Here is a 16,190-nt window from a genome sequence, read left to right on the forward strand (position 1 = left end):
AGCTCTAGAATGTGGCTCTGTCCCACAAGGAATTCTAGATTACAGCATGTGTGATGAAGACAATGGCCTCTGCCCAAGGCCTCTCTTCAGAGCTTACACTTCCCAGACACCCTGTCTTCAGAGAACCAACCTTCTCTGGGGAACCCACACCCTCTCTTGGGGGTACCAACATCTCCAGGGACTACATGCCTCTCCAGAAACTTCTACCTCTTTGTGAACTCCTCAACTCTCTAAGGAGCTCCTATTCTCTCCTGAGGGAACTCTTCTGTTCCAGAGACCACCCCACCTCTCCAGGGACCCCCTTACTCTCCAGGTTATTTTTAACCCTTTGTGATGGCTGGGACAGATGCAGATCTAGTGCGGTGCGGTTTCTCTTTAGCTTTGGCCCACTAGAAGCCACTGATTTGGGGACACTGGAGGATAGGGGTATTCTGGCTAGGAGATCTTGGAGTGTGGGGTTGGGTTGGAGGCTGTGTTGATGCGTGAGGGCGGGGGCATACCTAGACAGGTTGCTTTCTCCCTACACCTCCTCAGACACCGCTGTCCTTTCAGCTTCCCTGCTGGCAAAGCCCACCCATCAGCACCCTGGGTGGCTTTATGAGCCTCAGGGCTTCCCTTCTTGGCCTCTATAAGGTTCCTCTTAAGGGTCTGGCTCAGGTTGGGCTCTCTTTCTAGGAGTGATTTTTGGGAACGAGAGGTTCTTCGCAAAGCTCCCAGTCTCTATGCACCAGCTGCCTGCATTTTTGCTTTATTTATTTATTTTTATTTAGGCACAGCCCCTGTGAGGAATCACCAGCCTCCGAGCGCTCTGCCTAGCCAGCGTTTCTGGGTTCGGTTCCTCCATCCTGCCACAGGACACCCTGTCCCTCCTGGACCCCTCCCTATCCACACGGGGTCCTGAGGCTGCTCCCATGCATTGCTTCTGGAAAGTGACCCTGCATGTGAGCCTGCAGCTTTGGTGTATCCCTCAGGGTGCCCTTGATAGGATTGTGTGTGTGTGTGTGTGTGTGTGTGTGTGTGTGTGTGTGTGTGTCCCTGGGTTGCAGGGAGAAAGAGAGAGAAAGCCAGTGCCTGGGCTGCAGGAGGCTTTATTGATTTAACAGTTCGAGGGTGAATTTACTCTTGAGGAAGCAGTGGTCTTTAGCACACCCGTGGCTGCTTTGTGTGGCTGGTCCCGTCGTTCATGGAAGTGGAGCCATGGTTCAGGCCTGCTTATGTGTCCTCTGTATTGTCTAGCACTTGTACCTGAAAGAGAAATGTGTGTGAGGACCTGGAGAGCCGGTAAGCAACAACCAGAGCTTCCAGCCCCAGAGGCAGATGGGGCATTGCATACCAGTGGGGATAGACAGGTTCCAGAACACTGTGCTCTACCCCTCCCAGCACCTCGGGGGAGAGGCTGCGTGCACATGTCCTGCCTGTGTGGGACATGGTCCTTGGGTGGGGGGGAAGTAGGACCTAGAGACTCTGGAAGTCTCTCTGGGAGGTCTCCACCTCAGCTTGCTGCTGTGGATGTAGGGATGGGGAGGTACCATGCGTGGGCGGGTCTTGGGAGGCCCACAGACATTTGAGTGATGGAGGTCCCAGCCCAGTTACCAGCAGCTTGACCAGTTGCTCCTTATGCTCAGGCTTCAGTTCATCGATGCAGGACTTGAGGTCGTTCAGTGCCTCTTTGGCCATGTCATTGACATTGTACTTGCCCAGGGGTCCTTCGTAGAGCTCTTCTGGAGTTCCCACCAGCAGCGTTTGCAGGAACTCCATGAAGAACTCATTGTCGTCTTCTGATGTATATGTCAGCCCTGTATTGCAAGAGGGTTATCCTGTCAAGGGGAGGGACTTGGTCTCTTCCCTGTCCCACATCTTTCTGTCCCACCCAGGCCAACCGCCTGCAGATCCCTTTCCCATCAGCACCAGTGGGAGCGGCTGTGGTTTCCCCTCTGAGTTCCTGACCTCACCAGGGAAGAAACTGCAGACCTTCCCCTCCCACCCCCGCCCCCCATGCCACCTCCCCACACCTGTCCCAGTCAGGGCGGCTTGGGCTGGGACTGGGATCCACAAATTCCCTTGCACTTTGGGGGGGGGTAGGGTCTTTGACACAGGTAGGCATTGTCCATCTGACCTCAGGATTTCAGTCTCTTGGGGCCTCTTACCTTCTGAAAGTGCTAGAAGTAAGGCCTAGACTTACCACAGATGCAGAGCAGGGTCAGAGACGCCAGCAGAAGAGCACCGCTCCCCTTCATGGCGACAGTCACAAGAACTGCTTGGGGGATACTAGGCTTTTATGCTTTAGAAGGTGGCACCTTGCCCGGGGGCGGGGTATACCTATCAGGACCTGGCAGGACAAGTGGGCCGAGCATGTCCCTGTGTTCCACCAGGTGCCAAGAAGTGCCAGCCTTGAGTGGATCATAAGGGGGCTGTTGGCAAATAAGTCGGGGTGAGTGGAATCAATCCCAAAGCTGGGTGAACCTAGTGCTAGAGAGCTACCAGAGAGGCGAGCCAAAGGTCATGCGTGGCCTCTACCATGCAGCGACAGCTTCTGGGAAGGGTCTACATCGATCTTTGGGGTTCGGACCCCACCTCTTCATAATGAGCTGTCTGATAATCCTCTGCATTCAGGCTGAGTCCACTCAACTACTACAGGCGGGAGAGGAGCCTGGGCACATATCAGAGGGGTGGGGGCTTCCTAGGGTCACAGGTGGTCTGAAGTTGGAGGCAGTATCCAAGTGAGATAGGGTGGCCCCGAGAAGAATTGCAGTTGGGCTGTTTCCTACCTCTCTCCTATCCTCTGCTGCCACCTGGTGGTGTGACGGCCTCTCCTACGTGGTGCCCGTTACAGATGGGCTCAGACCGGGGAGGCTCCTCCTTCAACACAGAATTCTCCCTTTCCCCACTGTCAGAGGGAGCCCCATCATGCCATGTCTGAAAAGGGCATCATGGTGACCTTCAGTACCCTACCATTTGCTTGATTATACTTAAGCCTTGTGTATGCTCTGGGGGCTTTGACGCGTGACATAAACCCCAGAGCTTTTCTTCTGTGTCCTTCAAGCACTGACCCAATGTCAGTGGCTCTTGCCTTTGAAGATTCCTGTTTATAACGAGTATTCTCCAACCCTCTTTCCTAACATGAATTATCCTATAGTGATGGAACCTCTCTACGTATATAAGTCTACACATGCAGGAGTGGTTGTGCAGCGCAGCCTATGTCACCAAATTTAGTGGGAAAGCAGATTGGGCTCCTGTCTAATTGTGGTGCTCACCTTGGCTCAGCTTTAAATCCTGGCTCTGGGGGCTACGTAGATGGCTTGGTGAGTCAGGGGGCTTGATGCCATTCTTGCCAACCTGAGTTTGACCCTTAGAACTCACACGATGGAGGAAGAGAGCCGACTCCTGCAAGGAGCGTCTCCGGGGGGCTTGGCCTGGACACCTGTTTTGAGACAGACCCCTCCCTTCCAGGTTCCCCCCCCCCAAGCAAATTCTGGCACAGAACTGAATCTTTGAAAGACTTCTCCTGCTTAGCTTCTTACTCTTCACATTGTCCTTCGTGGGGGTTACAAATGGCCCCCTGACCTCCCTTTGTGGCTCCAGTGTGCAGTTATTTCTCTTGTGTGTCTTAGCCCCTCAGCAGCATTGGCTGGCTGACACCACTCTGTGGGCTAGCCTGGGATAAGCATGTGAGGGTCTCCGCGCTGCCTGCCCCTGCTTACTCCTCCTGTCTTATTGTAGCAACCTCACACCCTAAACACTTGTCCCCTGTCCTCCCCTCTCCTGCGATCTTGTTCTCTCCTCTACTTCCTCTGATACCACTTCAAGGCTGTCCTCTAGTCACGGGCAGTGGTGGCAGGAGTAGCCCCGTCACATGCCATTTTATACACCATCTGACCATCCAGTCTCGCTCCCTCGGATCCCTCAGCCTTTGAACTTGTTTGGGATCACACAGCCTGGCTCACATCACGTCTGGATACAACTTGTATTTGTTGTATCACCATTAACCATCACTCCTTGACCTATGCCCGCCACCTCTGGCGCTGACTTGTGCTGCTTGGTTTTTGTCAACTTGACACCAACCTAGACATATCTGGGAGGAAGACATCGCAACTGAAGAGTCACCATTAGCCGACTGGCCCGTGGGAAAGCCTGCAGGGTGGCATTTTCTTGATTAGTGATTGATGGGGGACGTCTCAGCCCTCTGTGGGCGGGGCCACCTTATCAAGTGGTCCTGGGCGGTAGAGGAGAGTAGGCTGAACAAGCCTCGAGGAGCAAGCCAGGAAGGTAGCTTTTGTCCATGGCTGCTGCTTCACTTCCTGCCCCCACTTGCCTCAATGATGGACTGTGTGGAGACAGAAGCCGAAGAGGCTTTCCTCCCCCACGTGGTTCTGGTCACTATGCGTAGGAACAGGGATAGAAAGCTGACTGGAATACTTGTCTTTTCCTGAAAAGGCCCCAACACAGGCTGAGTTCACACCACTGGTTGGAGTGTAGCTAGAACATAACCCAACAAACCTCACATGACCACAACCTTGTCCTGGGTGCTGAAAGCTTCAGAAGATTGCTTCAGGGGTGTCTTCTCGCACCCTGGAGATGGCTCCTGTCACACTACTTGTCTCCTCTGATTCTCAGTGCCTCAGCTTTTATTTCACAGACATGGAAACAACAACAACAACAACAACAACAACAACAACAACAACACTCAAGCAAACAACACCCTCCTGCAAACTGATCACCTGACCTACTCCCCTGCCTTCATAGAGAATCTCCTACTTCGTGTTCACCCATGTGTGTTCACCCGTGTGTTTGTACAGATCTGCAGCCAGTCCTCTGTGGCTGTATCTGGTCACTTCTCCCTCAGTAAGGCCTTTCTTTGCCGCTCCTTTCTGCAATCAGTGCCTTTGTCTCTGCTGAGTCCCTAGAATCAGCACAAGATTTTGCTCCCACACATCCATATCCAGGCAGCACCTGGGCTGGGTGTCCATCAGCTCTCTGCCACCTACCCTTGCTCTTTTTGAGAGCATCTGGACCCTCTGTGGGGTGGATTTGTCTGTCGAGATCCAGTCAATGAGGCAAGGCAGATAGATTTGGGATCTCAAGTTTAGTTTTTATTTTTAGTATTACTTATTTGCAGGTGTGTGAGTGCAGTTTTGTGAATTTCTGTATGAAGGCGCGCGCACGCACACACACACACACACACACACACACACACACGAAGACCATAAGAAGGCAGTTGATCCCTTGAAGCTGAAGTTGCAGGTAGTTGTGAGCCACTTCATGTGGGTGTTAGGACCCAAATTCTGGTCCTCAGGATTGAGCAGTAAATACTTGTAACCACTGAGCCATCTTTCTAGCCCCCACTGCTAAGTGTTTATGCTTCAATCATCTTTTTGTTTTTCTTTCCTTTTCTTTTTTTCTTTCTTTTTTTTCTGAGATAGAGTTTCTCTTGTGTAACAGCCCTGGATGTTCTGGAACTCACTTGGTGGACCAGGTTGGCCTCAAAGGTGTACACCACTATGCTTGAGCTTTGAAGAATCTTCTTTGATTGTAAGTAAAAGCAAAGCGCTCCATACTGATCGGTGATGTATCAGATTATAACTTTTGCAGATGTGCAAATATGCTATATTTATTAAATATAGAAATCATTGTAGCCCAAATTCTGACTACCTTTCGTTCTTTCCTTCCTTCCTTTCTTCCTTCCTTCCTTCCTTCCTTCCTTTCTTTCTTTCTTTTTTGAGACAGGGTTTCTCTGTGTAGCCCGGGCTGCTTAGGAACTCACTTTGTAGACCAGGCTGTTGTGGAACTCAGAGATCTGCCTGCCTCTGCCTCCCAAGTGCTGAGACTAAAAGCATGCACCACCACACCCAGCCTGATTAGTTTTTTAACATTTATTTATGCCTTTGATCTGTCTGCCTGAAAACCAAGTTGCACTGAAAACTCTTGTGGAAACTTTATTGTTTGTTTGCTTTGAGACCCTGTCTCTTTCTGTAGTCCTGGCTGTCCTGGAACTCACAGAGATCCTCCTACCTCTGCCTCCTGAGTTCTGGGATCAAAGGCATACACCACAACACCAAGCCTCTTGTGGAAATTTTAGCATAATTAAAATACTGGGATGTGAACCACGTATGTTGCTCTATGCTGTTAGTAAGTTGGGATCAAATTGACTTTGTTCACAGAAACGCTCATTCTACAGTTGACTGGTCGTCTTGTAGCGTGCTGTATTCTGGGTCCACGAGCCATTACCACTGTGATGGGAAGCAGTTATGACTACTCACAAATGATCCTCAAGGTTGGTCCTGTTGATCTTTTCTCAAAGAAGGAAGGGGTGAGGGTCCTCAAACTCTCACCTGAGATCTCAGCTCCTCCCTCCAGTACTTCCTTGCCAGCTCTATGTAACTGTGTCCTAATTACATATGGTCTTGTGGTGCTAAAATATGTTGAGAGTGGACGGTTTCACCGAAGGGGGCGACTCCATCTATTCAGCTCTGGGGAAGTCAGGATCCATGCTGGGTGATGCCTTGCTGGCCAAAGAGCTGTTTGAGCCACCCATACTCCTGTAAGGAACTCTCACCCAGGTAGGTAGGCCCAGCAAACTCACTGGTTTGTCAAGTTGAACTTGGGTGGAATTGTACTTTGGTCTGTCATCGGTTACATGCGTAGGTGTAGGAAAAGTTCATGTAACAAGTCTTAACAGAACCTCTTTGGTAAACGGCTCGTCTAAAATTTCACTGGCAGTTGTTTATAGCTAGCGTTTGTATTATCATCTCTGCTCATCTCCTGTGTAACGTGTTGCTTTCTGTGGCAGTTACCCTTCTGGTACACTTATTTTTTTTAAAATATTTTATTAATTTATTCATATTACATCTCAATTGTTAGTCCATCCCTTGTATCCTCCCATTCCTCCCTCCTTCCCGCTTCCTCCTACTCCCCTCCCCTATATCTGTGACTGAGGGGGATCCCCCCTGTATATGCTCATAGGGTATCGAGTCTCTTCTTGGTGACCTGTTATCCTTCCTCTGGGTGCCACCACCCCTTGCCGATAACCCTAGTTGCCGATGCCATACCTCACTATGGCTCACTTGTTCCTGTGACCATCCAAGTCCCCATTTGAGAACCAAAGCCAATTTTTTTAACCTTCCCACCCCCCAAATCTGTTAGTGATCATTTCCTCTCACCATTTGCCAAGAGCCTCTCCAATCACCCGTGCAGCTAAGATATCTGTTTCAGAACCCACACACATACCGCAGGAAAGACTCTCAAACACTATTCTCCCCAACACAACCACACCCTGCTTGCAGATAGCAGATGTTCCCCCAATTAACCCTATAGAGTCAAATCTAAATTTCCCTGGCTTCTCTCAAAAACTCTGGCACTCCTGGTAAGTATTCCTGCAAACCAACAGCCTAGGCTTTCCTGCCTACTGCCAAGGGTGGGGTCTCTCCCCCTTTCCCTGGCTTTGGGACTCCTCTTTCCAACCACCAGGACCATGAACCTAGAAGTTTCCAATGTCCATCAAGATAAATTTTTTTTTCCCCTAAACTCCTTAACTCTACCCCCGCCCTAGTCTATCTGTCCCGATGGTTTGGAATCAACTATGGATGGCTCCAGAAACTCCAGCCTCAGGCCCAGCTGGCTCCTCTGAACCTATATCGTGGCCCAGCCTCACAGACTACACTTTCCTATGGTACAACAAGCGAAACAGCCTGCTCTTCCTGGCCTTGACCAGCAACCCAGATTCCTTGGGTCCCCTAACAAGGATGCCCCAGTGTCAGCAGGAAGCAGCCATACACAACAACCCCCCACTTACCTGACACTCTGAACCAATAACAAAATAAAAAGGTGAGAGAGAATGAAAGGACTCTAGGCAAGGCAAAGAGCACAGCTCTGGCAGGCTTGCCCTTCTCCTCTGTTCCCGCTGTCTTGCTAAAAACCACCAGATTACATTCCTAAAGCCAGTCACCAGGGTGCATCCCTTTATTTGGCCACTTCCCCCTCCTGAGGCTGACCACCGGGTGCAGCTGTCAAAGGATGGCAGTCCAGTAATCAAAAGCCCCCTTTGGCTCATCTAATTAACATGCCCAGTGAAAATCAAGCACCTCATCCTAACAGGAGGTTTCCCCTTTGACTTTTGTAAAGTGCCATTTCCCCATGGGTCATGTCTGTCTCCTCTCTATTCAGAGGCAGTCCTTTGGGGGTAAATACCACTTTCTCATCTCCCTTGTCTGTTTCCCCTTCCCCCTCACCTTCTGTCTTATCCCCGGCCCTTTCTCCCTCTGGTGCAAATAAATCTCCTTTGTGCTGAGAACTTGGTCTTGGGGAGTCCTGAGCTGGTAAGGTGCCTACAGCCACTAGCCTATGCAGGCCACAGCTCTGCTGAGTTCGTCCCTTTGCCCCTTTCCCCTGTGTGAGCCTCACGAGTGAGTGCATATAAAGGTGTTGGTCCTGGTCTGGCAAACTGTTAACATTTACTTTATTTATTTACATCAAGGTGCTGGACTTATTCCTCTCTCCCTGGCCCTGCAAGGAGTAGAACTTAAACCTTAGTGGGCCACAGCATGTCTGACACAGTGCCCAGACCCAGAGGGACACCTTCCCTTCCTGACATTACCCTGTCTCTACAGGGCTACTACTTTTTGTGTGTGTGTGTGTGTAAAGCATAATCTTAAGATTTTATTTTTCTTTTGAGAGCAGAGCAAAGAAATCAGAGATAAAAGATTTCTTAAGAGTGGGGAAGAAGAGCCTTAGAGATGAGAGACTTTGGGAGTGTTTGTGGTGCTGAGAATTTGGAAATCAAGGGGGAGGCGAGTGGGTCCCCATGGCCAGGCTGAGAGCCACTTTGAGGAATCAAACTCTAGCCAGACTTTGGAATCAAATTCTCAAATGATCTGCAGATACCTCAGGAGTGGTTAGATCATACCTTATTTCAGAGCAGCCTTTGGTGGGAGTGTGTGTGTGTGTGTATGCACGTGTGCGCACATGTTGCTGTTCCTCTTGCATACTTAGAAACATTTAAGCAGCGTGGGAGAGAGACCAGACAGAATGAAACGGGCTTGGAGTAAGGAAAAGGAATAAAGAAAAGAGCTTTTTTTCATGTTCCCCTGATCACTTGGGCAGTATATCCAGGCCAGATTTGATAAATTTAGAAGTTAGGTGTGTCAGGAAGGCACAAGGTGTCCTGTCACTTGGTCAGACACAGGCCAATGCTAGAAACATGAGTAGACATGGTTACCCAGTACCAGGATTTCAAGAAGCCAAGAGGGCGAGGGGAAAAAAAAAACCAAAAACCACCAAACCAAAGCAACCAAACCAACCAAAACCAAAACTAACAACAACAACAACAACAAAACATGCTTGAAGAATCCTCATCCAGGGAAGCGGCCAGACCCAGAGAAGCCTTTTTATATTTATATTTTATTTTTTGGTTTTTCAAGACAGGGTTTCTCTGTGTAGCCTTTGTTGTCCTGGACTTGCTTTGTAGACCAGGCTGGCCTCGAACTTACAGCAATCCACCTGCCTCTGCCTCCTGAGTGCTGGGATTAAAGGCCTGCATCAACACCAGCACCACCACCACCAAGAAGCCTTTAACTCTTCCATTGCTGGTGCTGGGTGAGCACCCAGTGATCAGTGGGCCAGAGCAAATCTGTTGTGGGGTGGGTGTCAGGGCTACTATGTTTTGCACATCTGAGGTAACTGCTGTTGGCTTTTGGGATTCCCCTGAATAATGTGGGATTCCAGTCATTGGGAATGTCTATGATGGGACAGATGGTGGGCTATGGTGTAGCAGGACTCATGAATATATTGTCACCTTTCTAGGGAGGCCTGGCCCTCCCTCTCCAGATGACATTTCTTCTGCACCAAGGAGAGAAAGTTTCTGTTTCTTTCTTTCTTTCTCTCTTTTTTTTTTTTTAGACTTCATCAGCAGTAAAGGTTCACCTGCATTTCTCCTCTGGTGTCTGTCTGTGGAAAACTTCCTGCAGTGCTCTTTGAAGGACCTCACTGGTGGCCTGCTTCCCCAAGCTCACCTCTGCCTCCCACCTGTGACCTCACTGGCCTCTTCTCAGAGGTCTCCTTGATCACCTGCTGTGATGTTGGTGGTGTCAGTTTGGCAGAATTTAGAATTACTGGAGAGTAGGGTCTGTGGAGGGGCCAGCTTATGTCAATGTGAAAAGACACAGGAATTGTGGGAGGGACCATTCCCTGCAGGAGCTCCTCAACTGTATAAAAGAAAAAGCAGCCGAGTACCAGCTCCTCTTCTCTTATTTTTTTTTTTTCTTTTGGTTTTCAAGACAGGGCTTCTTTGTACAGGCCTGGCTGTGCTGGAACACTGTAGCAATGTAGACCAGGCTGGCCTTGAACTCAAGAGTTCTGCCCGCCTTTGTCTCCCAAGCACTGGGATAGAAGAATTAAAGGTGTGTGCCACCGACTGCCCAGCATTGCTCTCTGCTTCTTGACGGTAGCCACCGTGTGACCCTCGGCCTTCCTTCACTGTGACGTCCCCACCATGCAGAACTGTATCGTGAACTGAGCTGGAACCAAACCCTGTCTCAGATTGCTTTTGTCAGAGCATTTCTATCATAACAACAGGAAAAGAAACCAAGAGACTTGGAGCAGTGGCAGGGCTAGCAAAGCCGATTGTCCCTGTCCCAATGATAGGCTCAGATCTGCAGGTGCTGGGACTCACTTTATTGACACTGACGTCACAGCTCCCTGCTAGAAAACTCCAGGGCAGCTAGGATCTCCTCAGCAGGCAGCAACTTCATGTCCCTTGTGAGGACAAAGCCCATGCTGGTGACCTGTGTGGGTGGCTGAGTCCGGGAGAGGGGACAGGTGGACAGATGGCTTTCTTCAGGTAATGTCACTCTAACTAACTCCCCCGGTAGGTGGTGTAGGACCATGGGCTCAGCAGCAGAGGCACGTGGAACTTCTGGGTCTCCTTTGCAATAGTGAAAACAACCTACGAGAGGCAGAGGAGGCACGTGAGGACACTGAAGAGCGCGAGTCCTTCCTGCAACAGGCCCTGCGCCTTGCAGACGGCAGGAGGTCAGGTCTGATGGTGGCAGCCTGGAAGTGGGAGACACTTGGGGTAAAGTCTGAGGTCACGGTGGTGTGAATGGTGTCTCCAATAGGAGATGCAGAGGTCTTGGTTGCCAGTTGGTGAGCTTTGGGGAAAGGATTTGATCTCAAGGGCCCTGATCTGACCTACGTAATCAACTGGTTATTCTCTTGTGATTAACTGGATTCATCACGTGATGACATCGTTGGTAGGTCCTGGAACTTGGAGGTGGGGCCTACTGGAGGAAGGTCCCTGGGTAGCGTGGTAGTGTTCTAGAGAGCTGCGTCTTTCCCTGTGCTCCTTTCTGCTGCTTGTCCACCATGAGGGGACAGCCCTCCTCTTCCACACGCCCTACTGCCATTGTGAATATGTGGAGCCAAGCCATCATGGGCTGAAATAAGGAGCCCAAGTAAATAATTAGCTCGTAAGGTGTCAGTGATGGGGAAGCAACTAACACATCCAGTTGAGAAGCTGCCTACAAAGGAAGATGAGACACTCTCAGTCTGGCCTCTCCCTCTCAGCCACCTGATCCAGGGGCGGCTCAGTGTGTCATCACGAAGTATAAAGTTGCCTCAGGTCCTTGGACACCTTCTGAGAGCACAAAGGATGTGAGTTCACTCACTTGCTACCACAGTGGCAGAGGTGGGGCCAGTCTGTCCCTGGCCTGGATGCAGGACCTGGTTGAGGCCAAAAGTGAGTCGGGGCCCAGCTGTCCCACCCACCCACGGTCCTCACCTCTACATATGGGTAAAAGCTCTCTTGACCCCGCTCTTTCCAGTAGCGCTCTGTGTCGAAGGACAGCTTATAGGTGCCTGGCTTTATCTGGCCTGGTGTCAGGAGCCCAGGACAGCGACCGTCCAGGTTCGTGTAGCTGTGGAGAGACAAAGTGGAGAGAAGAGCTGAGAAACTCTCAGCTCTCCTGATCGGTATGCCGGCATCCTCAGATGATTCCCGCAGTCTCACATAGGAGTGCAGGTGTGGGGGGCAGTCCCTAAGGACATCGCCACCACAGTGACTATTTAGGAAGCCACAAAGCAGAGCAGCACAGGATCAAACCTCTCCAGCTGTTGTGAAGGACTGAACCAGGAGGGGACAAGACACAGCTTCTTCCTGCAGGCAGGCCAGAAGGGAGGAGGAGATGGGTCAGCCTGCCTTCCTTAAATAGAACCCGCTCGCTCTCAAGACAACTCTACCAGCTTTGTCTGGCTAGCCCTGATCCGGACAGATCCCCACCCCCGACAGAGCATGTAGGAGGGTCAAGGCCACCAGGGCCTGAGCCTGGCTCACTGAGGTTGAAAGGCCAGTACTGGATCAGAGTGGAGCCTTAGCTTTTTTACCTCATCTCTGTTATCTCAGTCTCCCTCTGCAAAAGAGGTTAATTACAGCACTAGCTCACAGCTATAGAGGACAGAGAAAAGAAATAAAGCGCCTTCAGTCTAGTACAAGGTGACTGAGGCCTTTGTTTTCTATCAGCCCCCTCTAGTTGGCTCATCTCCCAGCAGGCCCATTGGGCTGAGTCGGACAGGCCAGGACCTAACCAAGCGGTCTCAGACATTCCATAGCATTGTCCCAGGTAGACACATCTGGTGAAAAAGCTATTGTCATCACGCCTGCTATCTCAGATGAGGAAAACAAGGCTCAGGCATCAATCAATAGGGCAGCGGTTGGTCAGTATTGCCTTCCGGCTCCCAGTGCCCACACCAGACTCACGCCCACTCACTGTTGCTCTGGACTCAATGCTCCACCTCAATACCACTGCCTAAGATCTTATTCCCCAAGCCGGGAAGGACACTGTGTGGCTGGAGCTGGTACTCACCGATCCCAGCCCGGAAACTGCCTCCTACCTTGTCCTCAGCTCCATCCATTGCTGGGCAGGGGCCTCCAGGCGAGATAAACGGAGACAGAGGCCTTGGGCAGGGAGCCCCGAGGCAGTGTCTAGTACGTGTGTGGTCAGTGGACTGCTCTCGGTAGCCATGTCACCAGCCTGAGTAGAGAGTCAGTGTGATCACCTTGGGGCCTGTATGTACAGGCCCAACTGGCTCTTCGATTTAGCTGTGAGGAGAGCAAACAAAGAGCTCCACGGCCCAGGGGCAGGCTCAGTTCGCTGAGCTGCAGAGTGAGGTGCCAAGTGCTAAACAAAGCTGACCTGTGCCCTCCATTGCCCCTGCCTGGGCACTACCCCCTCTCCCTGGTATGAGCCCGTCGGTTTTAGCTGCTTTTCTGGGACCCAGCTCTCCTGAGTGCCTGGCTGAGTGTCTTAGGAACAACCCCGCCCCCAACCTCCCACACCTGCCTCCTTCCCTGTCTCCTTACGGGAATTCCAAGGGAACAAGCCAGCTCCTCACCTGCGGCCATCCCAGGTGTCTCTGGAGCGTCATCAGCCGCGGGGCGGTCCTGGAACTCATGTCCTGCCCTGGAGCTCAGGTCTGTGCAACACCCACCTAGCCAGCCTCCATAAGCTCCTCTAGTCAGCCCGAGGCCCCGCCCCAACTCCTGGGGCCACCTATTTGAACTCGCCTGGGGAAGCCGCCTTTCTGTCTACCTGGCTAGCCCTGGCAGCCTGTTCCGTTTGGGGGCCTGAGGATTGGTGATTTAAGGGAAAAGAATGGGGAGGCGTGGGAGGGCCTGTTGGCGATTGGGGAAGGAGGGTGGGTGGCTGAGGGAGGGGCTGGTCCTGGAAGAGGCGGGGCCAGTGGGGCCTAATGCTTTGGCTGCTGGGGCAAGGAGGACAAAATAGTTGAGGGGAGAGGGCGGGGGGGGGGGGGCAGGAGGGGCGGGCGGAGGGCGGGAGTTAAAGCCCAGAGGACACTAGTTCAATTCCAGGAACCCATGTAAAGGTGAAAGTCGAGAACTGACGCTACAAAGTTGTCATTTGACGTCTGCACAAGCGCTGTGACACTCCCCTCCCCCGTCCCAATTACACAGACAATAATTAATTTTTGAAGAGACCGAAGTGTTAGTTAGTTGGCTCAGGTCTCCAGCCTCCCCACTAACATTTTGATAAGGCCACACTGAAGAGGGCAGGCAAGGTTCCTGGTCTTGGCTACTGATAGGTTATGTGTCCGGTTCTTTAGTTTCGTCATGGGTACCGTGGGGCAGTAGGCACTCCCAAATATGGTTAAGGTGCCAAGCAAAGCTCTCCGGTACCTCAAGGCCTTCTCTCTGCCCATTTTACCTGTTGGTGCAGATGGGTGGGAGGGCAAGGCCTCTGGAGGTGGCATCTATCTGAACCCTGTGACGTCACCGCCTCCCTCCCCCCACTCCTCTGTGTTAGTGTTGTAACAGTATAGAGAGCGCATTCTGAAGGTATCATGCGATCTATCAAAAACCAAGGGTGGGCTGGTGAAGATAATGCAGCAGGTAGAGGCTCTTCCAGCAGGGCCTGATGACTGTAGTGTGAGCCTAGGAGCCTACAAGGTGGCAGGAAACAACTGACCCTCCAGAGTTACCATCCTCTCCTCCCAGAGAAAGAAGCGAGAGGCCGTCCTTGGAACATCCCCTAGGAGACCGCAGAGGAGTTGGAAGCGGTGGCATTGCCCAAGATGAGCCTTTGTGGACGAGGACACTTATTTTTCCTCTTTACCTTTTGTGATTTATTTATCTTTTTATTTTTATTTTTTATGTGTGTGGGTGTTTTGCCCGCACGCTATGTCCATGTGTCACATGTTTACAGTGTAGGCCGAGGCCAGAGGAGGGTGAGTGATCCTCTGGAAGTAGAGTTACAGGCCGATGTTATGGGCCACATGTGTTATGTTGGTGTGTAGGCAATTCAACTGGCCTGCCCTCAGGGGCCTTCAGGGTCCTGACAGCATCCTATGTCACCACCCATGCCAGGTGCTCTCGAGATAAGAATCTGCCTGCCACCTCTCTCTTCCACTTTTACTTCACATTCTCTTCCTTTCCCTGTCTATCCCTCCCTCCCTCTGTCTCTCTCCCTCCCCAAGGCTCTTCCACTGTCTATCTCCGCCCCCACTGTCTATCTCCGCCCCCACTGCCTATCTCCGCCCCCACTGTCTATCTCCGCCCCCACTGTCTATCTCCGCCCCCACTGACTATCTCCGCCCCCACTGTCTATCTCCGCCCCCACTGTCTATCTCCGCCCCCACTGTTTATCTCCCCCGCCCACCCGCCTTCATACAATAAACCTCTTTGTCCCGGATCTGTCGCGTGGCTCCTCATTGTATACATATCACAACGACGTGGGCGCTGGAACCCACACCCAGGGCCTCTGGAAGAGCAGCCGGTGCTCTTACCTCCTGAGCCGTCTCTCCGGCTCCTATTGGCACTTTTCAACGTGGACTCAGATCACTTGTTGTGACGTCTCCAATGTAAACAAACTGACAAGCAGCAGTCAGCTGTTTTTGACTGCTCTTTAAACCTTCCCCCAAAGAGGCCTGATGCTGTTTGCTTGGAGGAAGAACCAGGTGGTGTAGGATGGGGGTGTCAACCGGCTGTCAGAATACTGTAGCTATGCCCTTTGAAAGAACCAACCAGGCTCACCACACGGAGACCTCCCAAGACTTCCCCAAAGAAGGCTCTACACAGCAGGGCCCTTTGGTACCTTTAGGAAAATTTGAAAAAAAGTCCTCTTCTTACGTTTATTACTTACTTATTCTGTGTATCAAACCCATAGTCCTGTACATGCTAAGCAAAGGCCCTACCACCGAGTTTTATTCCACAACCTAGAGGCCTCGATTGTAAGGGATTAGCTACCAAAATTTGTCATTATAAACACTTGTCCTATCGTTAGATTCAAACAAAGCATAATAGAATGTGAAACATTTTGAAAAGTTTGAAAAATACTGCAAATATAAAGACACATGTAAGATATCTAGTTATACAGCATTTTGTCAGATACAGTTCTTATAAACGGAAAGAGACACTTAGAGTTGGCAATTCCTCTCCTGCAACAACTACGGTATAATTGACAAAGGCCAGGGAAGCAGCCCAGTGGGAGAGCACTTGCCTAACAGAAGCAAGGCCCCCCGGAAAGCCAAAAACAAACAAAAAGTAAAATACACATATCTGGAACTTTCTCATATTTTCCAAATTGAAACCACCAAATGGAAGCTTGTTATTAGGCAGAAACCAGAACCAACACTTCTGTGAGCACTAGAACTCCCATCACTTTGCAATTGTCTGTCCATCCATCTTT

At 51.0% G+C, this 16,190-nt stretch overlaps 2 protein-coding genes and 1 long non-coding RNA gene across 5 annotated transcripts; 1 reads left to right on the forward strand and 2 right to left on the reverse strand.

Moving 5' to 3' along the window:
• Positions 1 to 53: 53 nt before the first annotated feature.
• LOC311592118 lies at positions 54 to 10,502 on the forward strand. The gene is made up of 4 exons (XR_014777296.1): positions 54 to 313; positions 5,421 to 5,529; positions 6,159 to 6,271; positions 9,892 to 10,502. It is a non-coding gene; the product is annotated as an uncharacterized lncRNA (long non-coding RNA).
• On the reverse strand, positions 1,043 to 3,363 carry SCGB1C1 (secretoglobin family 1C member 1). The gene is made up of 3 exons (XM_084757390.1): positions 2,183 to 3,363; positions 1,594 to 1,796; positions 1,043 to 1,245 (listed from the first exon to the last, which is right to left on the reverse strand). Exons 1-3 carry the CDS (start codon positions 2,235 to 2,237, stop codon positions 1,213 to 1,215), a joined length of 291 nt encoding a protein of 96 aa, XP_084613516.1. The 5' UTR covers positions 2,238 to 3,363; the 3' UTR covers positions 1,043 to 1,212.
• A 142-nt stretch (positions 10,503 to 10,644) lies between the features above and the next one.
• Positions 10,645 to 13,646, reverse strand: LOC311592111 (5-hydroxyisourate hydrolase). 3 transcript variants are annotated; one of them, XM_084772095.1, is made up of 4 exons: positions 13,349 to 13,646; positions 12,880 to 13,019; positions 11,771 to 11,906; positions 10,645 to 10,936 (listed from the first exon to the last, which is right to left on the reverse strand). In XM_084772095.1, exons 1-4 carry the CDS (start codon positions 13,388 to 13,390, stop codon positions 10,847 to 10,849), a joined length of 408 nt encoding a protein of 135 aa, XP_084628221.1. In that variant the 5' UTR covers positions 13,391 to 13,646; the 3' UTR covers positions 10,645 to 10,846. The 3 variants fall into 3 exon arrangements, with proteins under 3 accessions (XP_084628221.1, XP_084628220.1, XP_084628222.1); XM_084772094.1 differs by having other exon boundaries at positions 13,381 to 13,644; XM_084772096.1 differs by lacking the exon at positions 13,349 to 13,646 and adding an exon at positions 13,182 to 13,314.
• Between the last annotated feature and the right edge of the window lie 2,544 nt (positions 13,647 to 16,190).

Source organism: Acomys minous, assembly GCF_964271855.1.
Source record: "Acomys minous genome assembly, chromosome: 2".
Classification (NCBI taxonomy): Eukaryota; Metazoa; Chordata; class Mammalia; order Rodentia; family Muridae; genus Acomys; species Acomys minous.